General features: G+C 49.8%; 1 protein-coding gene across 2 annotated transcripts in view; it reads right to left on the bottom strand.

Annotated features, from left to right (window-relative positions):
- The window catches only part of FAT2 (FAT atypical cadherin 2), a 105,954-nt gene that overhangs the window by 7,052 nt on the left and 82,876 nt on the right, over positions 1-16,026 (bottom strand). Inside the window, exons 18-22 of one of the 2 annotated variants that reach the window (XM_038772090.1) lie at positions 15,011-15,220; positions 9,179-9,983; positions 7,823-7,968; positions 4,729-5,170; positions 2,008-2,161 (exon numbers count right to left, since the gene is read on the bottom strand). In XM_038772090.1, coding sequence (XP_038628018.1) covers positions 2,008-2,161; positions 4,729-5,170; positions 7,823-7,968; positions 9,179-9,983; positions 15,011-15,220 — 1,757 coding nt within the window. Of the gene's footprint in view, positions 1-2,007; positions 2,162-4,728; positions 5,171-7,822; positions 7,969-9,178; positions 9,991-15,010; positions 15,221-16,026 lie in introns of those variants that run through there. The other variant, XM_038772089.1, reaches the window with a different exon arrangement.

Below are 16,026 nucleotides of genomic sequence, written 5' to 3'. Positions count from 1 at the left end.
CAGCTACTTCACCTGTAAAATGGGGATAAGACTGTGAGCCCCATGTGGGACAGGGACCATGCCCAACAAGATTAAACTGTATCTACCCCAGAGCTTAGAACAGTGCTCGGCACATAGTAAGCCCTTAACAAGTACCGTAATTATTATTATTACATAGAGGAGGTGGTGGATTTTGCTTAGATTATCACCTGGGTCCTCCGTTCCTGGCTGTTCAGGGACTACAGCAGCAGAGCAGATCACTCCTCTCCTTCCTTTGCTGGGTCCTGTCTGAGAAAACTGGATCCTCTTTCATTTTATTCCAGCCCCACTGCTCATTTAAGTGAGCTATAGGTGCCAGGTGGCCCTGGGCATGGTATCCATGGCCCAGAGGCCTACCCAATGCAGCAACACCACTGCCGCTGCTCTGCGGTATCTCGGGGGAAACTCCGTCAGGGTTCGCGGCCTTGATTCTGCAAACCATCACCAGGCAAGGGCCCTCCATCTCCTTCCCTCTCCCCTGAGCCGGGGTGCCTTGTGGAAGCTGCTGAAAGAAGGCTTGTTGGCTCAGAGAGCTCGGCCTCAACTCCCTTTTAGCCAGAACAGGCTGCTGCTGCCTGGGCTTGCCTGAGCTGCCTGCAGGCAGGAGGCCTGACAGTGAGCTGCCAATTGACGACAACTCCTCCGAGTGAGAGTGAAGAGAGACAGAGGGCCCTTAAGGAGGGAGAGAAGCTCTGGAAATTCATCCAACCGGCCCCCTAAAGCCTCTGGTTACACAAAATTTCAAATACATTAACTCTCTCATCCCCGGCGCCAATGAGTGCCTAGGTATTTCAACCCAGCTCTCACGCTGCGGGCCCCAAACGGCCTGAGATGGAGGCTCCGTTTGCCATGAAAGGCGGGCTGGGGCTCAAGGAGGGATAATGCTAATAATTGTGGTATCTGTTAAGCGCTTACACTGTGCCAGGCACTGTACTGAGCGCTGGGGTAGATACAAGGTAATCGGGTTGGACACATTCCCCGTCCCATATAGGGCTCACAGTGTTAATCCTATATTACATTGAGGAAACTGAGGCAAAGAGAAATGAAATGACTTCTTCAATATCACCCAGCAGTCAAGTGGTGGAGCCAGGGTTAGCACCCAGATCCTTTTGACTCCCAAGCCCGTATGCGCTATCCACTAGGCCACACTGCTTCTCAGGATGCAGTGTGAAGTTTCCAAAGGACAATGACTAACTGTGGAGTGGTCTCAGGGCCACTCCTACCAGTGCCAACAGCTCTGCTGGAGCTTTGGTAGAGTAACCAGTACTCAATCAACATTCATTCAATCGTATTTATTGAGCGCTTACTGTGTGCAGAGCACTGGACTAGCGCTTGGGAAGTACAAGTTGGTAACATATAGAGACGGTCCCTACCCAACAACGGGCTCACAATATGACTGATTGATTGACTGGGCAGTTATAGGACTCCCCAGAGAAGATGGGGACAAATTCCAGCAAGCCCAGCACCAATGAGCCACTGCCTGGGCCTTGGGGTCACCACAAGAAGCAAACACAGCTCCTCAAAATTGCCACCAAGGGCTGCTTAGTGTAAAGTTGGGGCTCCATGAGGTCATCCAGAAAGCCTATCTGTTGCTAAGGCACATCCAGCTTGGTGGACAAGGGTGGATGACTTCCTTAAGGGAAAATCCCAGAATGCCAGGCCAATGGAGGAACTGGGGAGGGCCTGAACGTGTAAGAAGAGCTGTTGAACTCCCTAGAGGATCACCTTCCACTTGTTATCCCAAAAAACAGGTAGACCAGCCCAAGGGAACTGAGCATTTGCCCGGTTCTCTCTGGGTTAATACGGCGATAATTATGTGACCACATCTCACTCCGTATTCCTGCAGTTTCTGGGGGTGCTCAGGAAAGACAACTAGGGGGGGAATGACATGCGCAGGGTGTGATGGGATTCCCGTCTGAATCCTTGGATTCCCAGCCATGAGGCCCAAGGAGAGCTCAGCAGACCGTTGAGGGGGCAAGATGCACTTACCTTTTTCCGGTGTAGGGACGCAGACAGGTGCAGGTGTAGCCCCGGGGGGTGGGGAAGCAGGTGCCCCCGTGCAAGCAGGGTTTGGAGCTGCAGGGCCCCTCGCCCAGTTCACAGTGCTCCCCCGAAAATGGCTTGGGACAGACGCAAGTATAGCCTGGACAGAGAGAGAAAGAGAGCAGGGCTTAGTAGCCAGCAGGCCAGTATTCTCACACTGAGCCCATCCTCAGGAGCAAGGAAAGCCCAGAGGGGCCCAGGGCTGAGAACTACCGAAGAACAGAGCTCTGTAATTCTGTAATTGAACATATTCTCTTGATTACGCTGGTCTCACTTGGAAGTCAGACACAGAAACCACCCTCAGGCTCCCCAAGACCCTTGACCCTCAGGCCAGCCCCATTCATTCTGGGAACAGAGGATTGGGAGTGGTTTTTAGGACTCAAGTCCTGCTCCTGGACATCATAATAATAACAATAATAACAATTAATATTTGTAAAGTGCCTACTATATTACAAGTACTATACTAGCACCTGAGCAGGTGCAATATAAACCCCATTTTGCAGATGAGGGAACTGAGGTACAGAAAGGTGAATAATAATAATAATAATGGCATTTATTAAGCACTTACTGTGTACATTCATTCAATCGTATTTATTGAGCGCTTACTGTGTGGAGAGCACTTTACTAAGCACTTGGGAAGTACAAGTTGGCAACATATAGAGATGGTCCCTAACCAACAGTGGGCTCACAGTCCGCACTGGGGAGGTTACAAGGTGATCAGGTTGTCCCACGTGGGGCTCACCATCTTCGCCCCTATTTTACAGATGAGGGAACTGAGGCACAGAGAAGTGAAGTGACTTGCCCAAAGTCACACAGCTGATGATTGGTGGAACCGGGATTTGAACCCACAACCTCTGACCCCAAAGCCCAGGCTCTTTCCACTGAGCCACGCTGATTTGTCCAAGGTGACACAGAAGGTAAGTGGAGGAATGGATATTAGAACCCAGGCCCTCTAACTCCCAGTCTGTGCTTGTTCCACTCGGCCATGTTGCTTCATGCAATGTTAACTCTATCTTGCAGTATAGTTCAGGTTCCCCTGATTATTCCCCTGATATTACTCTATTTATTTATTTATTTTACTTGTACATATCTATTCTATTTATTTTATTTTGTTAGTATGTTTGGTTTTGTTCTCTGTCTCCCCCTTTTAGACTGTGAGCCCACTGTTGGGTAGGGACTGTCTTTATATGTTGCCAACTTGTACTTCCCAAGCGCTTAGTACAGTGCTCTGCACACAGTAAGCGCTCAATAAATACGATTGATGATGATGATGATAAATGGCCAGTGGAAAGACCACAGGCCTGGGAGTCAGAGGCCCGGATTCTAATACTGCCTCTAGCAATCGCTTGCTGTGTGACTTTGGTCAAGTCATGTAACTTCTCTGTGCCTTAGTTAACTCATCTGTAAAATGGGGCTTAATTAAGACTGTGTGATTCCCATGTGGGACACGGACTGTGTCCAACCTGATTAACCTGCGCATAGTAAGCAGTTAATAAATACCATACAAAACCCACAGTAATCACTACTATTATTTGCTTAGGGCATCCAGCTTCTTCACATCATTACTGACCCCTAGACTGTAAGATCACAGTAAGCGCTCAGTAAATATGATTGAATGAATATTTGTACATGTTCATTACTCTATTCATTTTATTAATGATGTTTATCTATAATTCTATTTATTTCGTTGGTATTGACACCTGTCTACTTGTTCTATTTTGTTGTCTGTCTCCCCCTTCTAGACTGTGAGCCCGTTGTTGGGTAGGGACCGTCTCTATATGTTCCCAACTTGTACTTCCCAAACGCTTAGTATAGTGCTCTGCACACAGCACTCAATAAATACGATTGAATGAATGAAAGATCACTGTGGGCAAGGAATGCATCTGTTCTATTGTTATATTGTATGCTCCCAAGCACTTAGTACAGTGCTCTGCACACAGTAAGTGCTCCATAATAATAATAATGATAATGGCATTTATTAAGTGCTTACTATGCGCAAAGCAGTGTTCCAAGCACTGGGGAGGTTACAAGGTGATCAGGTTGTCCCACGTGGGGCTCACAGTCTTAATCCCCATTTTTACAGATGAGGTAACTGAGGCACAGAGAAGTTAAGTGACTTGCCCAGAGTCACACAGCTGACAACTGGCAAAGCCGGGATTTGAACCGATGACCTCTGACTCCAAAGCCCGTGCTCTTTCCACTGCGCCATGCTACTTCTCTATAATAATAATGGCATTTATTAAGCACTTACTATGTGCAAAGCACTGTTCTAAGCGCTGGGGAGGTGACAAGGTGATCAGGTTGTCCCACGTGGGGCTCACAGTCTTAATCCCCATTTTACAGATGAGGTAACTGAGGCACAGAGACGTGACTTGCCCAAAGTCACACAGCTGACAAGTGCCAGAGCCGGGATTTGAACCCATGACCTCTGACTCCAAAGCCCGGGCTCTTTCCACTGAGCCACGCTGCTTCTCTTGCATTAATCTTATCCGTTAGGGTTCGTTCTCCCCCTTGCTGGTGGGCATGGGGTGATCAATCAATCAATCAATCGTATTTATTGAGCGCTTACTGTGTGCAGAGCACTGTACTAAGCGCTTGGGAAGTACAAGTTGGCAACATATAGAGATGGTCCCAACCCAACAGTGGGCTCAGACCAAGTTCCCTTACCAGCACTGGGGGTCTCCAAGCACAGGCCATCATTGAGGCAGGGGTTCTGGCTGCAGCCGCTCTCTTGGCTGCAGCACTGCTTGATGGACTCCTCCTCCAGGACGGTCCCCGCCTTCCTCTGCCCGGGCAGGAGCACCACTTCTTCTCCGTTCACTCTGAGGGCGTCCAGGCAGCCCCGGAAGGCCCGGGAGACCAGCCGGGGCCGGTGAAGATGGACGACGCCTCCTAGGCACAGAAGTCCTTCACGGAGCGGGGCCCCGCAGGGCTCCGGCAAGGGGAGCGAGGCGTTGCCCGAGCCGTTGACCCGCAGTCGGACGGATGACCTCGTCACTTCCACCAGGACCGAGTGCCACTCTTGGTCGCTCACAAGGTGCCCGGAGGATAGGTTCCCACGGAAACCCCCCGGGCAGTGGTACTGAAGATGAGGCGCTCCATCACTCAGCTGAAAGGTAAACCGAGACGAGGTGTTAGCTCTACATCTCGACAAGTGGCTCTAGGGCCTGTTAACGCCTTCAATTCCCTTCTCCACCCCTGCCCGGTCAACAGTCAACCGTCTCATAGCAGTAGTGACGATATTTACTGAGCATCCACTGGGCACTGTGCACTCTGCTAGTGTGCTTGGGAGAGGACGAGAGACGCATTCCCTACCCACTAGGAGCTTCCAGTCCTAGAGAAGAGAAGCAGTCCTAGAGAAGCAGCGTAGCTCAGTGGAAAGAGCCCCGGCTTGGAAGGCAGAGGTCATGGGTTCTAATCCCGGCTCTGCCGCTTTTCAGCTGTGTGACTTTGGGCAATCAATCAATCAATCGTATTTATTGAGCGCTTACTGTGTGCAGAGCACTGTACTAAGTGCTTGGGAAGTACAAGTTGGCAACATATAGAGACAGTCCCTACCCAACAGTGGGCTCACAGTCTAAAAGGGCGAGACAGAGAACAAAACCAAACATACTAACATAATAGAATAGATATGTACAATTAAAATAAATTAAATTTTTACATTAAGGGCAAGTCTCAACTTCTCTGTGCCTCAGTTACCTCATCTGTAAAATGGGGATTAAAGCTGTGAGCCCCCCCCGGTGGGACAACCTGATCACCTTGTATCCCCCCAGCGCTTAGAACAGTGCTTTGCACATAATGAGTGCTTAACAAATGCCATCATTATTATTCCAGTCCAGTGAGGGAATGGAGGAAAGGATCCCCTGAAAAGAGTCCATCTAATTCCTGACCTGGGAGTCCTGGAATCCTGGGGTTTGGTGGGTGGTTGGGAAGGAAGAATATCCTTAAATATTATAAATTACTTATTCACATTAATGTCTCTCTCCCCCCCTCTAGACTGTAAGCTTGTTATGGGTAGGAAACATGTCGCTAATTCTGTTGTGTTGTACTCTCCCAAGAGTTTAGTACAGTGCTCTGCAGGTAAGTGCTCAGTAAATACCATTGATTGATTGAATCGGGTGGAAGGCACCACTGTCCTGTCCTGTGTCAGCAAGGGGAGGGACCCAAGCAGAAAACAGCAGGTGGCAGGGCTGCACTGAGGCAAGCGGGAGGACAAGGGGACTGTGTGCCCCTGGCCCGTAACTCAGAACCATGGGCACTGGGCAGGGGGGGTACCCCGCCCTGGCGACTGTGTGTACTGGAAACCCTGACCCGATGGCATCCCTGCCAGGTCCTGGCAGCAGCACAATCAGATCACTGACCACTCCTCCGCATTAACCCTGGGGCTGACTTCCTTCCTGACTGTCCCGTGGGCAGCCCAGGGCCGCCAGCGGATGGCCTGCGGTGGCAGCCGAGGGAACGGGGCCTGCGTTCTCTGCCCTGTGGCCCAAGCTGAAGAGGAGAGGAAAGACAAGCCCCCAGACTGAAGCATGAAAGCAGAAGTCAACAGAGCTCAGGAGGTAGGGAGGAGGGATGATGCTGAGTCAGTCCTTGGGGTCGAAGGTCTCACCGAGCCCTGAGCAGGCTCCGGGTCACCAGCCTGAAGACAGGGAGCTGAAAGATGCACCAAAGAATCTGCCGATTAGACGCTGGAAGCTCCAGAGAGGAAGCTGGAAGCTGGACAGGGCAGAAGGTGTGGCGATTCTGGATGAGCTGCGGGCAGCGGGGGCCAACGGGAGCCCCTAACTTTGCCGCTGGCAGGGTTCTGGGCTGAGGGAAGCCCTCTTTTACTGGGTGAAATGTTCCTTCTTGCCCTTCACTGAGGGAAAGAGGAAGACCCTAAAAATCCTTTGACCACTCCCTTGTTTCCCAAGTTTCCCCAGGACCTGCCTGCTAGTTTTGGAAAGATTCAATGAGCCTGAACTCTCCACTCATCCCATCCCCGCCCCACGATTTCCTCAGGGGAAGGGGAAGCTGGCCAGATAGAGAGTCACCCTGCAACCGCAGCCAAGGACAGAAAACCCGATACCCACTCGTCTCCTCCCCTGCTTTTTGGGTAAATGTACCCTTTCTTTCAAGTTAGGAGGCACTCCCCTTCACCCCCCACCCCCACTGAGTCTCTAAGCCGTCATTTCCTCTTCTCCCACTCCCATCTGGGCCTCATTTCCTCTTCTCCCACTCCCATCTGGGCCGCCCTCATCCTTGGATTTGCACCTTTCAACCACTCCTCCCTCAGCCCCACAACGCTTATGTATGTAACTGCAACTTATTTGTTCATATCAATGTCAGCCTCCCCCTCCAGACTATAAGCTCACTGTGGGCATGGAATGTGTCTATCAACTCTGTTACACTGTACTTTCCCAAGTGCTTAGTACTAGACTCTGCACACAGTAAAAGCTCAGTAAATATAACTGATGGATTGAATGATGACAGTCACTGTGCAGGAAACATTGGTGGTTACCGCAGCTGAATGAGAGATGGTCACTGGAAAGTCTACCTCTCTTCCCGTTCCTCCTCTTTCCCTGTCTCCCCTAAAGTAGTTCTCTCCACTCTGTAGAAGGGAACACTGGGATCCAGTGCACTCCAAAGACCAGGCCCCGCAGTCACCCAGTTGTCACTGTCGAAGACAAAATGCTGGGCCGGGGGGACCACTGCCCCGCAACTCCTTACCATCTCACATGCCAGCCCAACAGGGCAAGGCTGTTCTTCTGTGGACTCTTACCTCCAGAAGCAGCTGTTCCGTCCCATTGGCTGAAAGCAGGACAGCGTGAGATTGGCGGGTTTTCAGATGGAATTGAATCTGCCAGTTCCTGGTACCCGGGTGACGGTATTGCACATAGCTGTGCCCGCTGAACCTCGCGGCTGTTCCTGCAACAACAAGTGGAAAAAGCTGCTGCCACCTGCTTGTTTCAGGGCGGATCGGGGCTGCCCTGGACCTCTGGCTTCTGCCACTCCATCAGTCTGGATTCCACCCCTTTTCCTTCTGCCCACAGAGTGAGTCAGGCCATGAGGTCTGAAGGGAAGTCGAGAGGCCACCGGGTCCAGCCTGCTCTGAAAATGGGCGGAATATTCCCGGCAAAGCCAAGCTGCTGGGTGAGGCCTCTAGATGCTTCTGGTGCTTTGTGGGAGAAGTTCACCCTTTCATTGAAAAACACAGGTTAAAGGGATATTTCCCTGCTCTTCCCCAAACCAGCACCTGCAATGGCCTGATGGATAAGAATTCCTGTAGCTGCTCCAATGCAGAGGGCCTAGGGATGGCTGAGGGGTCAGGCTGGGACTGGAGCCCACAAGAGAGTATTTATAATAATAACAATAATGGTGATGGTGGCATTTGTTATGCACTGACTATGGACCAAACACAGTACTGAGCGCTGCGGTAGATACCATATGTGTGATCCCTGTCCCATGTGGGGCTCAGGGGAGGTGGGAAGAGTAGGGGTGGCAGGAGGGGGCTAGGAGAACTGGGTAAGATTATCTGGGCTCCCTCCAGCATGGGAATCTCTGGCATGCTCTCTGCAAGGGTTGGAATTTCTTGCAGACACAGCAGTGACCCCGTGGAAATTTCCTCATCTTCACAATGGATATGAAATATCTGTTCTCCCTGCTCTTAGACTGAGTGCCCCATGTGGGACAGGGACTTTTTCTGACCCAATTATCTTCAATCTACTACAGCGCTTTGCATAGTGGTTGGTACCTAATAAGCGCTCAGCCAGCATCACCATTATTGCTACCACGATCATCATCACCATCATAATGGTGATATTTGTTAAGCGCTTACTGTGTGTCAGGCACTGTACTAAGGGCTGGGATCGATATAAACAAATTCGGTTGGACACAGTCTTTGTTTCAGACGGGGCTCACAGTTTCAATCCCCATTTAACAGATGAGGTAACTGAGGCATGGAGAAGTGAAGTGACTTGCCTAAAGTCACACAACAGACAAGTGGCAGAGCCGGCATTAGATCTCCTAGGCCTGTGCTCTAGCCATTAGGCCATGCTGCATCTCTCATCATCATCATCATCATCATCATCATCATCGGGGTGGGTCCCTCGTGAGGAAGGACAGACTAATCCCTCACCGTTGCAGGAGCAGATCTGCTCCACATTGTGCCGGGGTGTCAGGACACTGAGCCGGGCTGTGCTGTAGGTGGACACGACTCCTGGGTCCAGCTGGACAGTCTCCCTGCAGGGGTGGCCCTGGCAGTCCAACCCCTGGCACGGCACTGCCGGCATTACCTTCTTCACCTGGATGCCAACAGTTCGGTCCATGTCATGAGTGGCCTGGGAGATGGCATCCACCAGGCCCCGGGGCTCGGGCCGGGAGCCCGGAGGCCCCTCGAAGGCCAAAAGCAGGTCCACGTCCCCGGGCACCTCCGAGGGCTGCAGGCTGGCCAGGTGGATGTGCTGGCGCCCCACGCCCAGCAGATTACCCAAAAACCGCTGCAAGTTGCGCCAGTGGTCGCCCACGAACTCCTCGGGGGAGAGGTGGCGGAGACGCAGCAGGACCACCCGCTCCAGAGCCTCGGGCCTCAGGTGCCACACCTGGACGTGGACCCCGGTCGAGGCGGCGAAGGTCCCGTCGCTGACGGACACGTTGAGGGCGTAGCGGCCGAGGGGCAGCCCCGCACCGGCCACGACCTTGCCGTCGGCGGGCCCCACGGAGAATCGGTGCCCGGCCGGCTTCTCCTCCACCAGGCTGAAGAGCAGGGAGTCGTGTGGGTCCTGGTCTGTAGCATGGATCTTCCCGACCACCCCGCCCTGGAATTCCGGCTCCCCGGTGGCGATGAAGATCTCCAAGGGCAGGGCCGTCGGCGGGTAGCGGCTCCGTTCGGTCACCTGGACGTGGACGTAAGCTGAGGACCAGAGGGGGGGGGTCCCCGCTGTCTGACACCTGTTCCACACAAAGACACATCTGAAGTTGGGAATACAGTCGAAGCCCATCCTCCCCAGTTGCTTCTCTCCAGATGCCAAGCACCTAGCAGCCTCTGGGACTGGAGAAGCAGCACGGTCTAGTGGATCGAATATGGGCCTAGGAGTCAAAAGGTTCTAATCCTGCCTCTGCTACTTGTCTGTTGGGCAAGTTACTTAACTTCTCTGTGCCTCAGTTCCCTCATTTGTAAAATGGGGATTAAGACTGTGAGCCCCTCTTGGGGTAGGGACTGTGTTCAATCCAATTATCTTGCATCTACCCCATGTTTAGAGCAGTGCCTGGCACATAGTAACCACTTAACCAATACCATAATTATTATTATTTGCCATCAGCTCCCTCTTGCTCTCCAGTTCTGGCTGAATCCTCTGGCCAAGCGGGAGCTGAAAAAGCTGCGTCCACCACCTCTTGGCAGGATGCTGGACTGAGGAGTCAGGCTCCATCCAAGGGTATAGAGAAGTCCAGTTCCACTCTCTACCCATGCCAGAGGCAAACTCAGCGGGAATTCCTCTTAGTGGATTTATCAGAGCTTTCTCTGTGCTACCACTAAATTGTTCCTGGAAATGTGTTACCTAAGTTCTCTAAACAGAGCACAGAAAAGTGTTTTAACGTAATTTAAATTACCTTAAAGCAACAAGTCTCAGTCGCCAAGCTTAGCTTAGTGGAAAGAGCAAATGGCTGGGAACCAGGAGACACGGGTTCTCAGCTTGGTTCCACCCCTTTTTTTAAATGGTATTTTTAAAAATATGGTATTTGTTAAGTGTTTATTATGTGCCAGGCACTGCACTAAGCACTGGGGTAGGCACAAGCTAATCAGGTTGGACACAGTCCATGTCCCACATGTGACTCACCGTCTTACTTTCCATTTAACAGATGAGGTAATGAGGTACAGATAACTTATGTAACTTGCCCAAGGTCACACAGCACAAGGGGCAGAGATGGAATTAGATTAGAGACTAGAACCCAAGTCCGCTGACTTCCAGGCCTGTGATCTGATGTGTGTTCTTGGACAAATCATTTAACTTCTCCGGACCTCAGTTTTCTCATCAGTAAAATGGGGTTTCAATACATGCTCTCCCTCACCCTTACAATGTGAGCCCTACGTGGAACTGAGATTGTATCCACCCCAGTACTTAGCACAGTTTTGGCACATAGTGAGCCCTTAACAAATACCACATACTATTACTATTGTCCTGCCCTACAGAAGATAAAAGGAAAGGCCACCTCAAAGAGTGAGTGTTGAGGAGGGATTTGAAGGAGGGAGACCACAGATGCAGAGGCTAAATATACTTGGGGTCAGGGGTAGGAGAGGTGGGAAATCCTGGAGCAAATGAACCTTGCCTGGTGGGGGTAGAGGATGCAGGCTCTCACTCTCTTTCTCTCTTTGCAACCCATGGCTGAAAAAGGAATTCTCAGAGCTGTATTCATGGGATGGAACATGAACCATTCCTTTCTACCCTCTAACCCCAGTCCTGTAAGTGCTGTAATTTATTTATTTATTTTACCATCTGTCTCCCCCCACACTGTAAACTTGTGGACAGGGAATGTGTCTACCAACCCTGTTACACTGTATTCTTCCAAGCTCTAAGTAAAGTGCTCTGCACACAGTAAGCGCTCAACAGATATGTTTGATTGATAGATTGCTACAAGTGGTAATCACTTATAGGCCTTTGCACTTCATTCTGACCAGACCAGCTGGGGGCATGTCCTTGGCAGGTCTGTGCTTTTGCTCTGTGGGTGGGATTGTCACTCTTTATTGTTGTATTGTGCTTTCCCAAGCGCTTAGTACCGTGCTCTGCACACAGTAGGCGCTTAATTAATACGATTGAATGAATGGTTCATTTTCCTGGCCCTCAGCTCAGAGGCTCCAGCAAGGAAATACACCGAGTGCTGCTGGTCTTGCCCAGGCGCTGGGGTGAAAGGGTTGAAGACAGACTTGCAGGAGTAGTCTGAGTTTCTGCAGGAGAAATCCCACCCACTCCTCCTCTCCCCAGTTGGCCTTTTAGTTCCTTATCTTCCCCGGGTAATTAGCCTTCCCCAGTGAATTATCCACACCCTTATCTATCAGCCCTTTAGCTGCCAAGGGAAACTATATATTTATCTAAGTCCCACCCAGCACTTGTGGTTGTGGGTGTGTTTGTTGCTAGGAAACATTTCTTCCTCCGCTTACCATGTTAGGGTGTAAACTCCATGTGGGCAGGGAATGGACCTGGGCCTCTTTTGTACTTCTCAAGCACTAAGTATAGTGCTGTTGCTCTCCATAGGTGCTCAATAAACACTGCAACTACTATGACTCATTTCCTTCCCAAAGAGTCAGAGAGCCAAATCTGTCAGCCTTGGACAGCAGCTCCAAGGAGAACATGTGTGTGTGTGTGTGTGTGTGTGTGTGTGTGTGTGTCTGCACCCATGAGCACATTTTATTATTTACCTTTCATTCATTCATTCAATCAATCATATTTATTGAGCACTTAATGTATGCAGAGCACTGTAGTGAGCACTTGGAAAGCACAATTCGGCAAACCCACATTAACTGCACCCATGATTGAGTAGGGGTGTGCTGCTGGAACCAGGGAATTCTAGGCTACCTTTCTCCTTGACATCCTTCCTCCCAACAGAGCCCCAGTTTCCCAAGACATGGCTTGGGCACTGGACTCGGCTGGGGAAGGGAAGACTGAGAGGGTCTGTGTCTAATTCCCACCTCTGTACTTCTTACTCCTCCTCCTCCTGCTACCACCACCGAGAGGGGCTGAGAACCAGCCAGCAGAAATAAGGAGGATTACAGGAGGCGTCATAGGCAGGTTTTTTTGAGGGAAAAATAGGAGGCAAGGGGGATACCCTCTGTGAGGGGGATTCAGGTTAGACAGCAAGCAATTCCTGTTTGACTGTAAACTCCTTGAGAGCAGGGACTGGATGTACAAACTGCATTATACTCTCCCAAGCAAAGAAGTGTGGCTTAGTGGAAAGAGCATGGGAGCTTGGGAGCCAGAGGTCGTGGGTTCTAATCCCAGCTCTGCCACTTGTCAGCTGTGTGACTTTGGACAAGTCACTTAACTTCTCTGTGCCTTAGTTACCTCATCTGTAAAATGGGGATTAAGACAGGGAGACCTGGGACAACCTGATGACCTCATATCTCCCCACTGTGAGACAACCTGAGACATATCACCCCCAGAGCTTAGAACAGTGCTTGGCACATATTAAGCACTTAACAAATACCCTTATTATATTATTATTATTACTGTGCTCTGCATAAATAAGTGCTCAATAAATATCATCAATTGATTGACAGCAGGAAAGAAAGCAGTTATTCCTGGGAAATGGGATGACTGGGGGGGTTAGAATATCCATTTACAGGAAACCAAACTCCTCTTTACTGAAAGGTTTGATTTACCTCCCAAGGAAGCTCCAAAGACAGAGCCCAGAGCTCTCCTTTAACTGATGCCATCATAAGAACCCCTCAGCTTTCCCCAGCAAGGATGCGACTGATCAGGAACAATCTGCCAAACTAAAGCCTTCTGGGGTTCCACGCTTCCCTCCGGAATGAGTCGTAACCGGTGTCAGCAAGCTCTGGCATAGCTGCCTGTGGCATCAGGGTCTTCTCTGGGGATGGGCTTTTTGGTGGAAACAGCCTTGTGACCTAAGCTCAGCTGTGCTGCCCCTGTTCAGCTTCACGGGTTGACATTATATTCCTAAGTTAATCAATGGCATTTAATGAGCTATTACTATGTGCAGAGCACTGCATTAAGCACCTGGGTAAGAACAATCCAACAGAGTTGGTAGACTAGATCCCTAGATTGCCAGATTTGGCCACGCCAATTAGAATGTGCTTTTTCTGCTGCTGGGTCTCATTTATGTACCTGGAATTTTTCTGGTGAGTACAATTTGTTGTCTAGAAAATAACTTCCAATGCTTTTAGCTTTCACATTAAAAAAAACAAACCCAAAACATTCTGCTTGACTGAAGTTCCGGACTGCCACTGTACACAGCTTTTCTCTTTCTGCCTACTCAGTAATGATCCCATTCTAGCCTCAAAATATTTTTGTGAGGTAAGGTGGGATAAAAAGTATCATCTCTATGTTTACATCATCATCAATCGTATTTATTGAGCGCTTACTGTGTGCAGAGCACTGTACTGAGGGAAGTAGTGTGGCCTAGGGGAAAGAGCACGGGCCTGGGACTCAGAGGACCTGGTTCTAATCCCAGCTCTGCCTTGTACCTGCTGTTTGACCTTGGGCAAGTCACTTAACTTCTCTGCGCCTCAGTTCCCCCATCTGCAAAATCAGCAGTATTTATTGAGTGCTGTTCGCAGAGCACTGTATTAAATGCTTGGGAGAGTACCATAAAGCAGAGTAGGTGGACACATTCCCTGCCCACAAGGAGGTTACAATCTAGAAGGGATTCAATACCTGTTCTCTCTACTACTTACATTGTGAGCCCCATGCGGGACTTGATTATCTTGTATCTACTCTAGTGCTTAGTATAGTCCCGGGCACATTCATTCATTCAACTGTATTAATTGAGAGCTTACTGTGTGTGAAGCATAGCACTAAGCACTTGGGAGAGTACAATAACAACAAACAGACATATTCCCACCCACAACAAGCTCACAGTCTAGAGGGGGAGACAGATATTAATATAAGTAAATAAACTACAGATATATACAGGTCACATAGTAAGCACTAAACCAATACCACAATTATTATTATTATTACTATTAAAGATGGGGAATTTAAACGCAGAGAGGATGTTACTCCCCCTAAATCACACAGCACACTGGAAAAGAACCCAAGACTTAAATCAGTGAACCTCCCTCCTCAGCACTGATTCCTGGTTACCACAACAAAATCATCATTAGGATGGAGCACTGGTTTGAACGAACCTCTCATCTGCTCTCAACAGTCAGCGAATGGGGTCCCGCAGGTGAGGGGAATCTAGCACCAGTGGGGAGAGGGGCTTTCAGAGTCTTGCACCTTTTGGCTGTAGATGCCCCATCACTCACCTGGACCTGCAGCAGATACTGATCCTTGGCTGCCCTTTTCAGCATGGCCGCGGTCATCAACACCCCGTCCTGGGTGATTCGGAAGGCCAAGCCGTCATTGCCCTCGGAGATGCGGAAGGAATAGGGTGGCCCATTCTCTGGGGAGTCCCTGTCACTCACGGTCAGTTCCAGGATGCTGGTGCCCAGGGGGGCACTCTCCTGAGACGTGGGAGAGACCAAATGAGATGCCGTCACCAAACACTAAGGGCGAGAGATGGGGCAGTGCTCTGGAGTCCAATTTCTCCTCTGCCACAGGCCAGCTGGGTCATCAGGACTAGTTGTAGTATTTATGGAGCAGGGCACTGTACTAGCACTTGGGAAGCCTAGAATAAAGAAGTGACATGTTCCCTGCCCACAAGGACTTTATGCTCCAACCTTGGCCAACCCCCTCTCCATCCCCCCCATCTTACCTCCTTCCCTTCCCCACAGCACCTGTATATATGTATACATGTTTGTACATATTTATTACTCTTTATTTATTTATTTATTTTATTTGTACATATCTATTCTATTTATTTTATTTTGTTAGTATGTTTGGTTTTGTTCTCTGTCTCCCCCTTTTAGACTGTGAGCCCACTGTTGTACTTCCCAAGCGCTTAGTACAGTGCTCTGCACATAGTAAGCGCTCAATAAATACGATTGATGATGATGATTCTGTGGCTCAATCTACCTGTGTGAGAATGGAAATAAGCTCTGCTTTGAACCACCTTAAAAGTATTCGGAAGAACTTGCGAGAAGGGCAGTGATCAACTTGCATTCTGATTCCCCTTTACTTCAGTTTGTCTAAGCCTCTCTTACAGCTCTAAGATCATTGTTGAACGCCTTCTCTCCACTCTTCTACTTTTTAAAAGCAAAACAAAATAACATGATAACCCGGGAGTTTTCCTGGGATTATCATGTCATACCCTTAGAGAAATCAGATGATTGTCTGACCTGGATTCTAATCCCAGTTCCACCACTGGCCT

This window comes from Tachyglossus aculeatus, chromosome X1 (assembly GCF_015852505.1).
Source record: "Tachyglossus aculeatus isolate mTacAcu1 chromosome X1, mTacAcu1.pri, whole genome shotgun sequence".
NCBI classification, from domain to species: Eukaryota; Metazoa; Chordata; class Mammalia; order Monotremata; family Tachyglossidae; genus Tachyglossus; species Tachyglossus aculeatus.
Note: the sequence above shows the minus strand (reverse complement) of the source record. Positions and strands in the feature narration are given on the sequence as shown.